This window comes from Mustelus asterias, unplaced genomic scaffold (genome assembly GCF_964213995.1).
Source record: "Mustelus asterias unplaced genomic scaffold, sMusAst1.hap1.1 HAP1_SCAFFOLD_1978, whole genome shotgun sequence".
NCBI classification, from domain to species: domain Eukaryota; kingdom Metazoa; phylum Chordata; class Chondrichthyes; order Carcharhiniformes; family Triakidae; genus Mustelus; species Mustelus asterias.
In genome coordinates this window covers 24,356-42,932 of record NW_027591923.1, presented here as the reverse complement: position 1 = coordinate 42,932, position 18,577 = coordinate 24,356, and the positions used below count along the sequence as shown (strand labels likewise).

At 44.4% G+C, this 18,577-nt stretch overlaps 1 protein-coding gene across 2 annotated transcripts in view; it reads left to right on the top strand.

Moving 5' to 3' along the window:
• Window positions 1–256: 256 nt before the first annotated feature.
• The window catches only part of LOC144489060 (sorting nexin-12), a 31,651-nt gene continuing 13,330 nt past the window's right edge, over window positions 257–18,577 (top strand). The window contains exons 1-2 of one of the 2 annotated variants that reach the window (XM_078207010.1): window positions 496–830; window positions 2,959–3,054. In XM_078207010.1, the coding sequence (XP_078063136.1) occupies window positions 663–830; window positions 2,959–3,054 (264 nt within the window). In that variant the 5' untranslated portion in view covers window positions 496–662. Of the gene's footprint in view, window positions 831–2,958; window positions 3,055–18,577 lie in introns of both variants that reach the window. The other variant, XM_078207011.1, reaches the window with a different exon arrangement.

The following is an 18,577-nucleotide window of genomic DNA, read 5'->3' as shown; positions in this document are numbered from 1 at the left end:
GAGTGCATTATCTCCAATAGCGATGTATTTGATCGGCCACTTCTGCGCCTCCAAGTCCCAATCTCCTAACGCAGTGTGGGCGCAACCCCGTAACGTGAATAACTCAGTCTCCGCTTGGAGGCCCAAACCCTGTAACATGAATAACTCAGTCTCAGCCTCCGTTCCCGAACCCTGTAACATGAATAGGCGAGTTTGCCGCAGGGGCTCAGGCGCGGCGCGCGCGGACGAACCGCCTCCCCTCCCCTCGCGACGCCAAGAGATCCGAAAGTTAACCGATGCGGGAAGTCCGGCCCAGGAACATGAATACCCGAGTTTCTGCTCTGGCGCTCCGTGCAGTGGCAGCGAGGGCGGGGTCGGGGCCCCGAACCGTGAATAGCTCAGTGCCCAGCTGCGGCCAGTGAAGTGGAGACTGTTGACGTGTGCTCGGTCCCGGGTTCCGGCCGGCGCCCCGGCGGAAATCTGAATATTTAATCGCCGAGGCCGAAGGCTGGCCGCGGTGTTATTGGGTTATGCCGGCGGCGGGTGGAGTCTGCGTGTTTGTGCAGCTTCAAAAGTGTCGGGCCGACCGCCGGGCGTAAGCTGAGCGGAGCCGGGGTTTAAGAAATTTAATTTGTTTGTGTTTTAGTTATTGTTTCACTTCACCCCCGCCCCCCTTGCTGAAGATGGCAGAGGCACTGGGGGTGGCTGACACCCGCAGGCTTCACAGTAAACCCCAGGATCTAAATGATGCTTACGGGCCGCCCAGCAACTTCCTAGAGATCGATATCTTCAACCCGCAGACGGTGGGGGTCGGCAGGAGTAAATATACTACATACGAGGTCCGAATGAGGGTGAGTATGTGGCGCCGACCCCCGCCCTGTGTGTGTTGGGGAGGGTGTAAATCTAGCCCGAGGCTTCAGCCTTGGCCTGCTCTCTTTCTGCCCCCGCAGAGCAGAAAAGGGATGGCAAAATAATTTTTGTTTTTAGAAGGGGGAATCCCCCTGTCCTTGTCTATATTGTTCTTCGAAAGCGTGTTCCAGAGCTGTCCACCGCCCACATTTGCCTTGCAGTGAAGTGCCCTCGATTGTTCACAGTTCTCCTCTTCTAAACCAAATGCAATCTTTATTTGCAAGCTGTTAGTTACCCTGAGTTTCAAGCTTCACATGTGTGAACTGTCTTATCTTTGATAAGAGCTGTTGCAGGTCCCACCTTTCATTCGCCCCTCTCATTTTAAGAAGATGGGGAAGTTTTTCCAAACCTTCCCATGCATTTTTCAATTCTGCTTTCAGCATTTAATTATAGTAATTGCCTGAAAGAGCAGACCAGCTTCTGTCCCTGAACTGTATTCCCATGCGACCCAGCTGTGTATAAGACAATTTAAAGCACCTTTCTTGTATTTAAAAAAAAAATCTAGTGATTCTTGTTTCGACTTAGTTCATTTTTGGGAGGTGAAGTAAGTGAGAGACTTTTTTTCAATGTGAAAGGAAGTAGAATGGCTTCGAATGACTTGGTAAGAGGTGTGAAGGAAAGAACATTACTCTTCAAAAATGCATCCAAATAGCTACAGCACTTCAAAAGTATTTCCAAACGTTGCTGCTGCTTGTTTATATGTTCAGTCTTCTCGCCACTGCCCCAAACACAGGAAGATGCAATAAAATATGATGTTTGACATTGAGTATTGTGCCATTCCTTCAAAACTTGTATTTGTTGAATTCTGTTTTTAAAGTGGATTCATGCGCTTTTTCTCCTCTCCAATGCTGTGGAGTGTTTCAACAATTCAAATGATGAATCTGCATTGGGCAGCTGTACAGACTCTGATTTGCAATCTCAAAGAGCACAATGAATTAGGGTTTTCTGCAAGTATTCTTTTGCTCTTGATACCCAGGATGAAGCATTGGTAGCCACCTGACTAATCCGAGGGGATGAATTGAGTATCGCACAAAAAGTGCCATGTGTTAGTGTTATTTCCCCTGCCATCTCTGTACCTGATGCTGGAGTAGAAAATAAGCACTTTAAAGTTGCAAATATCTTTTATTTTAGTCTCTCAAGGGACATGGGTGTTGCTGTCTAGGCCAGAATTTATATTGCCCCTTTAGAAGGTGGAGAGCTGCCTTTATGAATTGTTGCTGTCTCTATGGTTTAGATGTATCCACAGTGCTGGTAGAGAGTTAGTTCCAGGATTTTGACCCAGTGATATAGTTCAAAGTCAGGATGATGTGTGGCTTGGAAGGGAGCTTGTAAGGTGGTGGTGGTAGTATTACTATTCATTTGCTGCCATTGTCCTTCTAGGTGGTAGAGGTCACGGATTTGGAAGGTGCGGTCGAAATTGAATCTTGTAGAAGGCACACAGTGCTGCCACTGTTCATTGGTGGTGGCGGGAGGAGGGAGTGAATGTTGAAGATGATGGATGGGTTGCCTATTGCTTTGTCCTGGTTGGCATCAAGCTTGAATGTTGTTGGAGCTGCACTCATTCATGTAAGTGGAGAGAATTCCATCATGGTCCTGACTTATGCCCAGTAGATGGTGGATGGGCTTTAGCGAGTCGAGGTGATTTAGCAGAATTCCCAGCCACAGTACATGGCTACCCTGGTTCAGCTTTTGGTCAAAGGTAACTCCTGAATGTTGATAGGGGATTCAGCTGTGCTATTACCAATGAATGTCATGGAGATCGTTGGATCCTCTCATTAAAGATGATGATTGCTGAGTACTTGTGTGGCATCAATGTGGTCCTGATCTTGCTGTGTATGGGCGCAGACTGTTTCGGTATCTGATGAATCCTCAATGGTATTGTACATCATGCAATCATCAGTGAGTATTCACACTACTGATCTTGTGATGGAGGGAAGGTCATTGATTAAGCTGCTGAAGTTGGCTGGGAATGGGACATGACTCTGAGAAGCTCCTGCAATGATGGCCTGGGACTGAACCATGATTCAAACCTGTTCCCCAACTTATTCCCATTAATTCCAATTTTGCTAGGGCTCCTTGATGCCATATCCGGCCAACTGCTGTCTTGATGTCAAGGGCAATCACTCTCAGGAGTTCAGTGACCCTGGTGAAACCAAAAGTGCATCAGTGAGTATTGCTAAGTACTGCTTGATACCACTATCAATGACATCTTCCATCACGTTGCTGATGATTGATTAGACAGATGGGGTGGTAATTGGCAGGGTTGGATTTGTCCAGCATTTTGTGTTCAGGGTGTACCTGAGCATTTTTTCTACATTGCCAGATAGCTGTATTGGAACAGCTTGGCTAGGGGTGCAGTTAGTTTGGGAGCACATATCATCAGTACTATTGCTGGAATGTTGTTGGGGCCCATAGCCTTTGCAGTATCCAGTGCCCTCAGCTGTTTCTTGATTATAGAATCAGAAAATCCCTACAGTGCACAAGGAGGCCATTCAGTCCATTGAGTTTACACCAACTTTCCCACCGTGCGAATGCTTGAGCCTTATCTTTGGCATTGATATGCTGGACTTCCCCCATCAGTGAGGATTGTGATATTTGCGGAGCCATGGTTGTTTACTTGGCCACCATCATTCATGGGTGGAAGTGGCAGGATTGCAGAGCTTGGATCTGATCTGTTGGCTGTGGCACTCAGCCCTGACTATCACATGCTCCTTTCACTGTTTTAACATGGCTTCACCAGGTTGACACCACACCTTCTGTATGCCTGCTGCTGTCCCGGGCCTGCCTTCCTGCACTCTTTGATCCCCTGGTTTGATTGTCGTCAAGGATATGAGGCTACAGTTCTGCTGCTGGAGTTGGGCAAAACCAGACTAGGTAAAGATGTCAGATTTCCTTTCCTAAAGGACAATAGTGAACCAGATGGATTTTTACAACAATCGTGGTCACCATTACCTCGCCATATCCTCGCCCACTCACTCAGCCTGTCCAAATCTCTCTGCAGATCTTCTCCGTCCTCCACACGATTCACTTTTCCACTTATCTTTGTGTCGTCTGCAAACTTCGTTACCCTACACTCCGTCCCCTCCTATATAAATGGTAAATAGTTGCGGCCCGAGTACCGATCCCTGCGGCACGCCACTAGTTACCTTCCTCCAACCGGAAAAACACCCATTTATTCCGACTCTTTGCTTCCTGTCGGATAGCCAGTCCCCAATCCACTTTAACACACTACCCCCAACTCCGTGTGCCCTAATCTTCTTCAGCAGCCTTTTATGGGGCACCTTATCAAACGCCTTTTGGAAATCCAAAAACACCGCATCCACCGGTTCTCCTCCATCAACCGCCCTAGTCACATCTTCATAAAAATCCAACATGTTCGTCAAGCACGACTTTCCCCTCATGAATCCATGCTGCGTCTGATTGATCAAACCATTTCTATCCAGAATGTACCCCTACTCTTCCAAATCTGAACAGTGGAGTTTTTTTATTCATTTGTGGGACATGGGCATCGCTGGCTGGCCAGCATTTATTGCCCATTCCTAGTTTCCCTCGAAAAGGTGATGGTGGACTGCTGCCTTGAATCGCTGCAGTCCATATGCTGTGGGTTGACCCACAATGCCATTAGGGATAGAATTCCAGGATTTTAACCCAGCGACTGCAAAGGAATGGTGATTTCCAAGTCAGCATGGCGAGTGGCTTGGAGGGGAATTTGCAGATGGTGGTGTTCCCATGTATCTGCTGCCCTTGTCCTTCTAGATGGAAGTGGTCGTGGGTTTGGAAGATGCTGTCTAAGGATCTTTGGTGTATTGCTACAGTGCATCTTGTGGATAGTACACACTGCTGCTACTGAGTGTCGGTGCTGGAGGGAGTGGATGTTTGTAGATGTGGCGCCAATCAAGCAGGCTACTTTGTCCTGGATGGTGTCAAGCTTCTTGAGTATTGTTGGAGCTGTACCCATCCAGGCAAGTGGGGAGTATTCCATCACACTCCTAACTTGTGCCCTGTAGATAGTGGATAGGTTTCGGGGAGTCAGGAGGTGAATTATTCCTAGCCTCTGACCTGCTCTTGTAGCCACTGAGGTGAGTTCAGTTGAGTTTCTGGTCAATGGTAACCCCAAGGATGTTGACTGGGGGATTCAGTGATGGTAACACCATTGAAAATCAAGGGGTGGTGGTGAGAGTGCCTCTTATTGGTGATGGTCATTGTCTGGCGTTTGTGTAGCACAAATGTTACTTGCCACTTGTCATCCCAAGCCTGGATATTGTCCAGATCTTGTTGCCTTTGAACATGGACTGCTTCAGTATCTGAGGAGTTGCAAATAGTGCTAAATATTGTGCAATCATCAACGAACATCCCCACTTCTGACCTTGTGACAAAGGGAAGGCCATTGAAGCAGCCTAAGATTGTTGGGCCTAGGACACTACTCTGAGGGACTCCTGCAGGGATATCCTGGAGCTGAGATGACTGACCCTCTGCAATCCACTTCCTACGTACCAGGTATGACTCCAACCAGTGGCGTGTTTGCCCCCTGCTACCCATTGATTCCAGTTTTGCTAGGGCTCCTTGATACCACACTTGATCGAATGTGGCCTTGATGTCCAGGGCTGTCGCTCTCATCTCACCTCTGGAATTCACCGCTTTCATCCGGGTTTGAACCTAGGCTGTAATGGGGTCAGGAGCTGAGTGATCCTGGCAAAACCCAAACTGGGTGTCGCTGAGCAGGTGCTCAACCTGAGCAAGTTGCACACTTGGCAAATTGTTTGTATATTTTCTTTAAAAACAAAGATGCCATACGGTGGCACAGTGTTTAGCACTGCTGCCTCACGGTGCCAGGGACCGGGTTCAATTCCAGCCTTGGGTGACTCTGTGTGGAGTTTGCACATTCTCCCCACATCTGCGTGGGTTTCCTCTGGGTGCTCCGGTTTCCTCCCACACTCCAAAGATGTATGGGTTAGGTTGATTGATTGGCCATTCTAAATTGCCCCTAGTGTCAGGGAGTTTGTGGGCTAAATAGGTGGGTTTACAGGAATAAGGCCTGGGTGGGATTGATGGGCCAAATGGCGGCCTCCTGCACTGTAGGGATTCTATGATCTATGACTTTCGAACGGATTAGCCTCAAATCCCATGTGATTGTTTGCTGAACATACAAAACTTAAACAGGCAACAGCTTTACTGGTGCCAATGATGCAGAGCAGTTAATGTTTAAATAACCACTGACTTCAATTTTAAATATTTAAGCTCACACTCTAACTCTCGTTGATGGGGAAGATCCATATGTCCTAAATATTTATGTGGGCATAAAACAAGCTTTATATGGAAGAGTGCAATATTGTGTATGCTCCTTCATGTGGAAATACAAAGATATTCTGTATTTTTTTTCAACCTTCTTCCCTGAAGGTGGGAACTTCTGCTGGAGTATAGGTCTAAAGGTCACAGGAACTTGGTGTCTTTTGCATTTCCAGCAAGCGGATAAGGCAACTCTGAAGCAAAACCGGAGACCTACGCTTCATTTTTAAAATCTATGTTTATGCTTCCTGCTAACTGAACTTTTTCTGCACCTGCAATACCACCCTGTAAATGCCATCATAGAATCCCTACATTGCAGAAAGAGGTCATTTGGCCCATCACATCTGCACCAACTGTCTCGCCCAAGCCCTATCCCCATAACTCCAAGCATTTACCATGGCTAACTATTCTAACCTGCATATCTTTGGGTGATGGGAGGAAACCGGAGCACCTGGAGGAATCCCACTCCGACATGGAGAAAATATGCAAACTCCACACAGGCAGTCACCCAATGCTGGAATTGAACCTGGGTCCTTGGCACTGAGGCAGCAGTGCTAATCACTGTGCCAATTTCACAGTAACTTCATTGCAGTGTTAATGTAAGCCTACTTGTGACTAATAAATAAACTTTACCTTTTCCTTAATCTGCTGCCTTTTATGTAATGAGTATGGTATGTAATCTGTCAATTATATTTTAGCAATAACCTCATTATTTTAAAATAAACTATTGAAGGCAAGTAGCTGCATGACATAAAGGCTACTAACTGTGCATTTGCTCCAGTTTCCTCGTGCTGAAGACCATGTGACTGTTGGCTTTTATTAGCTGGACCAGTGGGTGATGCTTTATGCCTAGGAGCACAAAGTAAAAGGTAGTAGTAACAGAGCCATTCATTCATACAAAATTGTCATGAGCTATGAAAGTCTAACATATCATAGTTGTAGTGTTTAAGTTGACCTGACATATAAGACGACCCCATTTTTTTTCTAGCCTTAAAATCATGTTTTTGCATAAATCAACTCCCTCCTATTTTGACTGTACCAATGCAAGCATAGCATGTCAGTCAGCCTCCGGTTTTCTCACACATGCATGTTTTACTTGCTGGTGCTTTGTAATCTGGGCACAGGGATCACGGAGGTGATCCAAGCTATGTTGTGAAGATGCATGGAAGTTTAAGACCCACAGCTCCCCCTGTGTTCAACTGTTGAAGAGATGAGTCCAACAAAACTAATGAAATATGAAAAGCAGGATGCTTGAACTAAACTGGAAACACATGAGTCAGGTAGCACCTCAGGAGAGCAACTGTTAACATTACAGGTCTGTGATCTTTCATAATTGGAAAAAGTTAGAAATAGACTTTAAGCAAGAGATGCATGGTGCAAGAACAATAGGGAGGTCTGTGATGGGTGAAACTTAGGAGGGATTGAATGACACGAGTTAGTCTTCCTCAGGCGAAGGTGATGGGGCAAGAAAAGAAACAATGTGTGCCTAGAGCAGTTTTACTGCTGATTGAAGATAAGGGAAATGCCAAAACATGGCAAGAAAATTGGACAAAGATTATCAGTTAAAATTGTTGAACTTGGTATGAGTCCAGAAGGCTGTAAAGTGCCTAATTGAAGTTGAAGTGCTGTTGCTCAAGCTTGCATTGAACTTCCCTGGATCAGTGCTGTAGGCTGAGGATTAAAATGTCTGAGAGCAAGGTGGAGAATTAAAATGACAGGCCATTAGAAGCTCGGTCAGCTTGTGGAGTGAATGAAGGTGTTCTGTAGAGCAGTCACCCATTTTGTTTTGTTTTCTCCTTTAATGGAGAGGAGACCACATTATGAGCAGGAAATAAAGTAGACTAGATTGAAAGAAGTGCATGTAAATAACTGCTTCATCTGGATGGAGTGTTTGGGACCTTGGATGTTGTAAAGGGCAGGTGTTACATCTCATTCCATGGTAAGTGTCATGTGCTGATTGGGTGGGACACTGGGAGGAATGGCGAGGAACAAGAGTGGACCATGGTATCATAGAGGGAGCGGTTCATTCAGATGCTGAAAGGGGTTGGAAAGATGTTTGGTGGCATCGCACTAGAGGTGGCAGAAACTGATCATTGAATATGGAGGCTGGTGGGGTGAAAGCTGAGAACATAAACCCTAATTGTGGTTCTGGAAGGGGGTGCGAGGAACATGATGGACATGGTCAAGGGCCTTTTCAGCTACTTAGTGAAGGAGGTCATCAGAAGAGCCGTGGATGTAGGTAGAGAGGGACTAGACAAGGGCAGAAAGAGTCACGGTAGGAATAAATTACTTCAGTGGGGTCAGAACAGCTGGAAACATTAGCTCTACCAGGGGAGTTCTGTATATGGATCTTGGGAAGGAGGTACAAGCGAGTTGTAGATCAGAGGAAATGAAATCTGTGACTATTAGAAACAATGACTTGATGTTTTGTGGGTTCTAGGTCATAGAGTCATAGAGGTTTGCAGCATGGAAACAGACCCTTTGGCCCAATTTGTCCATGCCGCCCAGCTTTTGCCACTAAGCTAGTCCTAATGGTCTGCATTTGGCCCATATCCCTCTATACCCACCTTATTCATATAACTGTCTAAATGTTTTTTAAGACAATTGTACCTGCCTCTACTACTGCCTCTGGCAGCTCATTCCAGACATTCACTACCCACTGAGTGAAAGAATTGCTTCTCGGGACCTTTTTGTATCTCTCCCACCTCACCTTAAACCTATGTCCTTTAGTTTTAGACTCCCCTACCGTTGGGAAAAGATGTTGACTATCTATCTATGTCCCTCATTATTTTATAGACCTCTAAGATCACCCTAAGCCTCCTACGCTCCAGAGGAAAAAAAGTCCCAGCCTCTCCTTGTAACTCAAACCATCAAGCCCTGGTAGCATCCTAGTAAATCCTTTCTGCATTCTCTAGTTTAATATTATTTCTATAAAATAGGGTTCCAGAACTGTACGCAGTATTCCAAGTGTGGCCGTACTAATGTTTTGTGCAACTTCAGCAAGCTATGCTGAATGTCTTCTTCACCACCCTGTCCACCTGTGATTCCAATTTCAAGGAGCTATGAACCTGTACTCCCAGATCTCTTTGCTCTGTAACTCTCCTCAACACCTTATCGTTAACTGAGTAGGCCCTGCCTGAATTTGATCTACCAAAATGCATCATCTCACACTTATCTAAATTAAACTCCATCTGCCATTCATTGGCCCACTGGCCCAATTGATCAAGATCCCATTGCAATCCTAGGTAACCTTCCAGAGGACGGTTACAGAGAGTTGAGGTTTCACCCCTGCTTAGGGTGTTCTCTTGCCTGGAAAACTGAGCTATCAGCAGGGTTAGACCTGAGAGAGTGCAGCAGGTTCAGAAGGAAATGGGTTAGTGAGTGAAGGGAGCAGAGAGTTGAGACAGCCAGTGGCATGCCAGCTGTTGTCAATATAGATCAAATGTGGGTGAGGGGCCCAGGAGGAGGGAGAGTATTGGTGAAATGGTCCATTGGAAGTGGGAAGCATTCCTGGCTAAAGAAGAGGACATGAAGGCATTGTAAGAGCAGCTGGTCATGGGGCAATAAGGGGATGAAGCACAGTCCTTGCTCAGGACAGATCATGCAGCATCAGAGGGTATCATAGGCAGAGATGGGGTCAGCGGGAAGGGGAAGAGCAATCTGGAGGGACATTGGTATCCATGATCCTTTTGTAATACCCGACAGAAAAAGAAGGAAGCAAGAAAGTGTTTTCGAGCTCAAAAGTTGTAGCGTTTGTTAACGGATCAAATAATTGTTTTAAATTTGGTGTTAGTGGAAACACTGGAGAGGAGAAGGAAAAGAATCCACCTGATTATGATGCCAAAGACCCAATGTGAGTATAGGAATGAGATAGAGAATCTGATGAACTGGTGCAGCAATAATAATCTCTCCCTCAATGCCAACAAAACGAAGGAGATTTTCATCGACTTCAGGAAGCATAAAGGAGAACATGCCCCTGTCTACATCAACAGGAACGAAGTAGAAAGGGTCGAGAGCTTCAAGATTTTAGGTGTCCGGATCACCAACAACCTGTCCTGGTCCCCCATGCTGACACTATAGTTAAGCCCACGAATGCCTCTACTTTCTCAGAAGACTAAGGAAATTTGGCATGTTGGCTACGACTCTCTCCAACCTTTACAGATATACCATGGAAAGCATTCTTTCTGGTTGTATCACAGCTTGGTGTGGCTCCTGCTCTGCCCAAGATCGCAAGGAACGACAAAAGAGCGTGAATGTAACCCAATCCATCATGCAAACCAGCCTCCCATCCATTGACTCTGTCTACACTTCCCACTGCCTCGGCAAAGCAGCCAGCATAATTAAGGACTCCACGCACCCCGGACATTCTCTCTTCCACCTCCTTCCTTTGGGTAAAAGATACAAAAGTCTGAGGTCACGTAGCAACCGACTCGAACAGCTTCTTCCCTGCTGCTGTCAGACCTTTGAATGGACTTACCTCGCACTAAGTTGATCTTTCTCTGCACTCTAGTTATGACTGTAACACTGCCTTCTGCACTCTCTCTTCCTTCTCGAACTGTATGCTTTGTCTGTATAGCACGTGAGAAACAATACTTTTTACTGTATGTTAATACATGTGACAAATCAAATTAAAATCCACAGGGATCAGCCACTGGCTTGAACATGAAGCACATATTTGGGTCCTAACGAATCCTCAATGGTTACATCGTCACCAGAGGTGTATATATAAACTTAAGTGGGCCAAATCAAACCCCAAGTTTGATTTGGCGGCAGTGGTTAGTACTGCTGCCTCACAGCGCCAGGGACCTCGGTTCAGTTCCTGCTTCTGGTCACTGTCTGTGTGGAGTTTGCACATTCTCCCTGTGTCTGCATGGGTTTCCTCTGCTCCAGTTTCCTCCAGCTTCCTCCTTTCAGCGGTCACGGGCATTCGGCCTCTGATATTCGGGTAAGCGTTCTCCAAGGCGGCCTTCGCGACACACGACAGCGCAGAGTCGCTGAGCAGAAACTGATAGCCAAGTTCCGCACACACGCGGACGGCCTCAACCGGGATATTGGGTTCATGTCACATTATTTGTAACTCCCACAGTTGTGTGGACCTGCAGAGTTTCACTGGCTGTCTTGTCTGGAGACAATACACATCTTTTTAGCCTGTCTTGATGCTCTCTCCACTCCCATTGTTTTGTTTCTTAAAGACTTGATTAGTTGTAAGTATTCGCATTCCAACCATTATTCATGTAAATTGAGTCTGTGTCTTTATAAGCTCTGTTTGTGAACAGAATTCCCACTCACCTGAAGAAGGGGCTTAGAGCTTCGAAAGCTTGTGTGGCTTTTGCTACCAAATAAACCTGTTGCACTTTAACCTGGTGTTGTTAAACTTCTTACCCAGTTTCCTCCCACAGTCCAAAGATGTGCAGGGCAGATAGATTGGCCATGGTAAATTGCCTCTAGAGTCAGAGGATTAACAGGGTGAATATGTGGAGTTACGGGGATAGGGGCTGGGTGGGTTTGTGGTCGGTGCAGACTCGATGGACCAAATGGCTGCCTCCTGCACTGTGGGGATTCAGATTCTATAAACAACTGGTTGGTGTAGCTGCTATATAGAACAAAAAAGCCTCCTATTGCAACAGAGGGCCAAGGTTGCTCAGGCTGCCAAGAAACCGAAACCTCTTATCAAAATTCAGTTTCCAGTAATTTATTAAAGTGGCAAAAAAACAAGTACCCTTGTGCCTTGTTGGCGAGGATGATTTTGAAACCAGAAGCACCAAATCAGATACAGAGTGAGGTCCTTGTGATGCCATTGCTAAAGGACTTGGGAATAATTTGAACTCTTGCTGAAGAAAAATAATCTGGGTTTTAAAACTCATTGGTTAATAATATCATTAGTTTATTGAATAAACTGTCACTTTTTAAAGTATGATTGATGGTTTTTATTTTTCACATTTTAAAATGGCACCTGTGCTTGGTGTGAAAGTCAATTTCCCTCTTATTTTAGTGGGCCAAGTAATTCTGCTCCTATGTCTTGTGATCTTATTGTGGACGTGGAGAGAATGTTTCCACTAGTAGGAAAAACTAGAACCAGAGGGCACAACCTCAGGCTAAAGGGACACTTCTTTAAAACCGAGATGAGGAGGAATTTCTTCAGCCAGAGAGTGGTGAATCTGTGGAACTCTTTGCCACAGAAAGCTGTGGAGGCCGGGTCATTGAGTGTCTTTAAGACAGAGATAGATATGTTCTTGATTGATAAGGGGATTAGGGGTTATGGGGAAAAGACAGGAGAATGGGGATGAGAAAAATATCAGCCATGATTGAATGGCAGAGCAGACTTGATGGGCCGAGTGGCCTAATTCTGCTTCTATGTCTTATGGTCTTATTTTGGGAGTGATTTTCTGCTTCAAAAGATAACTAAGTTATGTACTGGTACAAATTGCACAACTGTTTTATTTTGATTCTGAAAATATTCATTTCTGATCTTGGGGTAGCTGCACTCTGCTCAATTTTCAAATGCACTAATTCAAGCAGTCAAACGAATGTTAATAATTTGGGTGATCCAACTAAGTAAAATAGGTGTTTGAAAATGTCGTTTACCTTTCTGTTCCATTCAACAGAATAGTTGCACTAATTTGTGATTTGGCAGCAAAGGATTGAGGAAAGCTTTAGTTACAGATAGAACATAGAACAGTACAGCACAGAACAGGCCCTTTGGCCCACGATGTTGTGTCGAGCTTTATCTGAAATCAAGATATCCCACTCCCTATCATCCTGGTGTGCTCCATGTGCCTATCCAATAACCGCTTAAATGTTCCTAAAGTGTCTGACTCCACTATCACTGCAGACAGTCCATTCCACACCCCAACCACTCTCTGCGTAAAGAACCTACCTCTGATATCCTTCCTGTATCTCCCACCATGAACCCTGTAGTTATGCCCCCTTGTAATAGCTCCATCCACCCAAGGAAATAGTCTTTGAACGTTCACTCTATCTATCCCCTTCATCATTTTATAAACCTCTATTAAGTCTCCCCTCAGCCTCCTCCGCTCCAGAGAGAACAGCCCTAGCTCCCTCAACCTTTCCTCATAAGACCTACCCTCCAAACCAGGCAGCATCCTGGTAAATCTCCTCTGCACTCTTTCCAGCGCTTCCACATCCTTATAGTGAGGTGACCAGAACTGCACAGAATATTCCAAATGTGGTCTCACCAAGGTCCTGTACAGTTGCAGCATAACCCCATGGCTCTTAAACTCCAACCCCCTGTTAATAAAAGCTAACACACTATAGGCCTTCTTCACCACTCTATCCACTTGAGTGGCAACCTTTAGAGATCTGTGGATATGGACCCCAAGATCTCTGTTCCTCCACAGTCTTCAGAACCCTACCTTTGACCCTGTAATCCACATTTAAATTAGTCCTACCAAAATGAATCACCTCCCATTTATCAGGGTTAAACTCCATTTGCCATTTTTCAGCCCAGCTTTGCATCCTAGCTATGTCTCTTTGCAGCCTACAACAGCCCTCCACCTCATCCACTACTCCACCAATCTTGGTGTCATCAGCAAATTTACTGATCTACCCTTCAGCCCCCTCCTCTAAGTCATTAATAAAAATCACAAAGAGCAGAGGACCAAGCACTGATCCCTGTGGCACTCCGCTAGCAACCTGCCTCCAGTCCGAAAATTTTCCATCCACCACCACCCTCTGTCTTCGATCAGACAGCCAGTTACCTATCCAATCGGCCAACTTTCCCTCTATCCCACACCTCCTTACTTTCATCATAAGCCGGCCGACCATGGGGGACCTTATCAAACGCCTTACTAAAATCCATGTATATGACATCAACTGCTCTACCTTCATCAACACACTTGGGTACCTCCTCAAAAAATTCAGTCAAATTTGTGAGGCACGACTTGCCCCTCACGAATCCGTGCTGACTATCCCGGATTAATCCGCATCTTTCTAAATGGTTGTAAATATGTTGATATGTTAGGAATAACTCGAGACCTCGGTAATTTTACTGTTGAGCGAATCATTCCAATGGATGTTGTTGAAGGAACCATCGCTTGACATGTTCAGTTTGTTTTGGGTTTTAACTTTGTTCCCTTTTTTTTGTTGAGACTATCTGTTACCAAGCTGGATAAACAAATGTAGTTTTTTTTAATGAAGCTGTATTTTACTCCACCCCAAAGGATGTAGACTTTACACTTGCAATAACAAGATTTTTCACTTTTACACCCAGTTGATGGGTTTAGCTGTTTTCAGTTCCTTCAATCTCTGGATGAAAAGCTAAAGATACTTCTGTTGAAAGTAACTTCACATGGAAGCTGCTGCAGGACACGTCTTAAAGCACGGTACTAGATAACACCCTCTTGGCTTGTGTGCCAAAACCCTTCCTTTCTCCATTTCCTTCCCCACTCCCAACCAATGAACAGAGCATTTAGTTAGAGGTACATATCCTTGCAAATTACTACCCCATTTCTAATCTCTCTCACCAGCCCTTGGCCATGGCACTTCCCAAATCTCTGTCCATCTTTTCCATAACTCCACGTTTGAACTGCTCAAATCATATTTCTGTCCCTGACAAAGCACTTAAACAACTTTAAACAAAGATATCCACTGTGACTATGGTGTACTATCTCTCCTCATCTTTGCCTCCCTTACCTGAGGAAGGATGTTCTTGCCATAAGAGAGAATGCAGCGAAGGTTTACCAGGCTGATTCCTGGGATGGCAGGAATATTGTAAATTGGTTAGGATTATATTCATTGGCATTTAGAATGAGAGGGGATCTCCTAGAAACTTATAAAATCTAACCAGATTAGACAGGGTAGATTTAGAATGTTCCCAATGTTGGGTGTACCCAGAACCATCAATCATAGTTTGCAGATAAGGAGTAAACCTTTTTAGGGCTGAGATGAGAAGAAATTTCTTCACCCAGAGTGGTGAATCTGTAGAATTCACTACCACAAAGTAGTTGAAGCCAAAATGTGTGATTTTCAAAGAATTAAATCTAGCTCTTGGGGCTAAAGGGATATGGGGGGTGGCAGGATCAAGGTATTGAATTTAATCAGTTATGATAATGAATGGTGGAGCAGACTTGGATGGCCTATTCCTTCAATTTCCTATGTTCCTGCAATTTTTGACATGGTTGATCATGCAACTGGACAATGGAGGAAGATAAAAAGAGACTGCCCTTGCCTGGATCTACTCATCTGTGTTCACTTGCTCCTGCACCAGTATCCCTGGCGGTCTCCCAAGGATTTTTCTTTGAGGAGGGTGGGAGATGCTAAGTATGTATATAAAAAGGAACAGTGAATCTGCCTGTGTTCCCTGGGTTATGTGCATGTTCAGGAAAAACTGGCTCCAGATTATTTTTTTTTGCTCAATGAATGAACAGCTTATAACACACTAACTCTGTCAGACTGCTTAACTAATGTCCAGACGTGGAAGAACTGCAATTTCCTCCCTCAAAATGTTGAGGACATCAAACCATTGCCTTTGGCACCTCTGCCATGAATTCTGTTGCTTGGCTACTAATTCCATCCCTCTACTTGAGCATTACCTCAGACTGAACCAAAATTTGTCACCTTGTCGTATCTGATTATTTGTCCTTGCCCCTCCCTCTCTTTAGTTTGGACCAGGCCTAAAAATCTAGCCTATTGCAAATTGATGAAAATGTAGATGCATATCAAATTGCTAATCCTCTAAGGGACTTCTACCACTGGGGGACAGTCTCCAAACTGGCAAATGAGGAATATATAGTGATTAGCTTTGAGACTGTATTGCTTAAAGTTGCTGAATAGGGGCTGCATGTAGGTAGAACTACAATTTGAATATCTTTGGTATACAGTAAAAAATCTTCGCAAACATCTGCTCTTGCAGTGACTCGTGATTAAAGATTTAAAAGTGTGAGCACAAGAAAAACCTAGAGCCTGTGTAAATATTTTATAATGTAAATTGAGTCCATTTTTCTCTTGGGTACATTGCAGCCTTTGGAACATGTTTTCGATTTCATTAAATTCTGTTAGATTTTAGCCATTCCTGTTGAGGATATGGAATGGGGCATATAGGGGTCCAAGTGGATGGTGAGCTGTGATATTTTTTTTGTTGTTTTTTCCTCCCTAGTATGGGCATTCTTGAAGCACAGCTAACATCAGTGGGTGCTCAGTTGCAAGGGTGTTGGATCTTTTTTGCATTGGGACTGTTTTTATTTCAGTCCTTTGTATACGGCTTGTGCCCCTTGCCGTGTCTTTGTTATTTGTACGTTTTGTTCTTACCTTGTCATCTTTTTATATTAACAGATTTCTGCCTTTTCTATTTATGGGCAATTTGCAGAGTTTTCTTTTACTGGCTGTCTTTCCATTCTAAAAATGCACATAATCTTCTTCCCAGTTCTGCAGCGAAATGTTAACCTGTCGTTAGATGTTGGTCTTTGCATTTTCAGTTTTTTATGAAGTTGTCTTGACTGCAGTGAGAGGCAGCATACAGGCTTTACAGTCTACTTGTGGGCAAAATAATGTTTATCCTCCCGTTCCCTATTTTAAATGCAAGGATTAAACAATGATGTGCTTTCACATTTGGCAATCATCGGAGCATTATTGCTGGTCTAAAGAGTGACTGTAGCCTTGGTCTATGACTTGCAATGTCTGCCCAATCAGCAGAGACCAGTTTGGATTTTTATACCTAAAAAATATAAGCCCTCACTAGTCTTCTCTGAATAGCTCATCTGTATTTTTGATTTTTATTCTTGTACCATTAGCATTCTGTTTATATTTTTAAAAATCTAATTACTGGGATCATATACAAGGGACTTATGAAAAATATTACTTCATGTAAGTCACTGTAGTTGAGTGCTGCTGTTTAGGTTGATGAGACTACATTTATTGATGGCCTCAAGTTTCCCTTCGTAAAGTGATAGTTGAAATTAATTTTCCTTGAACTGCTTTAGCTCTTACATTTAGCTAATGTCGAGAATGCCTGGGTTTTACTGGATTACAATAAAGGAATGGTGGTAGCATATGCCAGGATGGTGTGTGACTTCGGGGTGATGGCATTAACCTGGTATTTTGCTTAATAGTAGAGGCTGCAGTGTCTAGAGATGCCATTGAAAGTTTGTAGGAATGCAGCTTACAAGGGGCTTTTGTTCAATGGAATTGGGTTTTTTTTGTAGCTGACTCTATTCCATCATGCTCCTGACTTAAATTTTGAAAATTGAGGTGGTGGTGGGGGGTGTCCAAAGATGTGCGGGTTAGGTTGATTGGCCAGGTTAAAAAAAAAAATGCCCCTTAGAGTCCTGAGATGTGTAGGTTAGAGGGATTAGCGGGTAAATATGTGGGGGTAGGGTCTGGGTACGATTGTGGTCGGTGCAGACTCGATGGGCAGAATTGCCTCCTTCTGCACTGTGGGGTTTCTATGATTTCTACTGGACATTTGGCTGGAAACCCTTGCAAAAGCTTCAGCCTTCCCTTTTAATACACAGTACACGGTCCATTATCATCTTCCCTGAATCTAATTGGACTACAGAGCTTTGAATTGATCTGTGATTGTGGATTAAACCAAGCTTAATGGGAAAACTAGTAAACATGTCTGAACCCACAGCACACCTGACGGCTGCTGCTGCTATCTCCTATCTTCATATCGCTCTTGGAATGGCATAGCATAGTGCTGTAGTACAAGATGTCTCTTTTTCTTGCTTGGTCACTCCTACCAAAGATATTGGGGATCTGTTTCTGCAGCTATATATATTGGTGGGGCCGTGTGTTAGGTAATTTCTTCATGCTGGTTCCCTCACTACCTGCCACACAGCCAGTCTGAAAGCCGATCACAGATGGTGAATGCCTGAAGAGTACTGTTGAGTCTTTTTAGCGCTTTCTCCAAATGGCTCCACATGAATATTGATTAAACAATTGTAGGTGGTTGTTAGTGGAAGATTACCATGGCTCCTTAGTGTGAAGCTGTTAGAATTCATAAGTCTATGTTCAATGTTGAGGACTTCCAGGACAATGCTTGGCTGACGAGCTACTGTCACGCAGCTTCCTCACACTCCTCAACCCACAATGGGACAGGACAAGACTGGAGATGGTGACCAGTCTTGAGTGTGACAGCTCACTACTATTGGCCTGTTGCTTTACTAATCTGTAGGAAAGCAGTCTCAATTTCTCTTTCAGATGGCAATGAGAACTTTACACAGCCAACTGGGTTGAATTAGCTCGCACCTAGCTCAGTAACTTGCACACCAGTCTGCGTTCAACAGTTGAAATGAGCCATACAACTCCATCACAGTTTTTACAATATTTTGTTTTAAATAAGCCAGCAATGAGGTTATCATTTAAAAATATTAATTGACCGTGTATTCAACACAGGCAAAATGTTGCATCTGCTAGAAATCTGAAATAAACAAGAAATGGTAGAAAT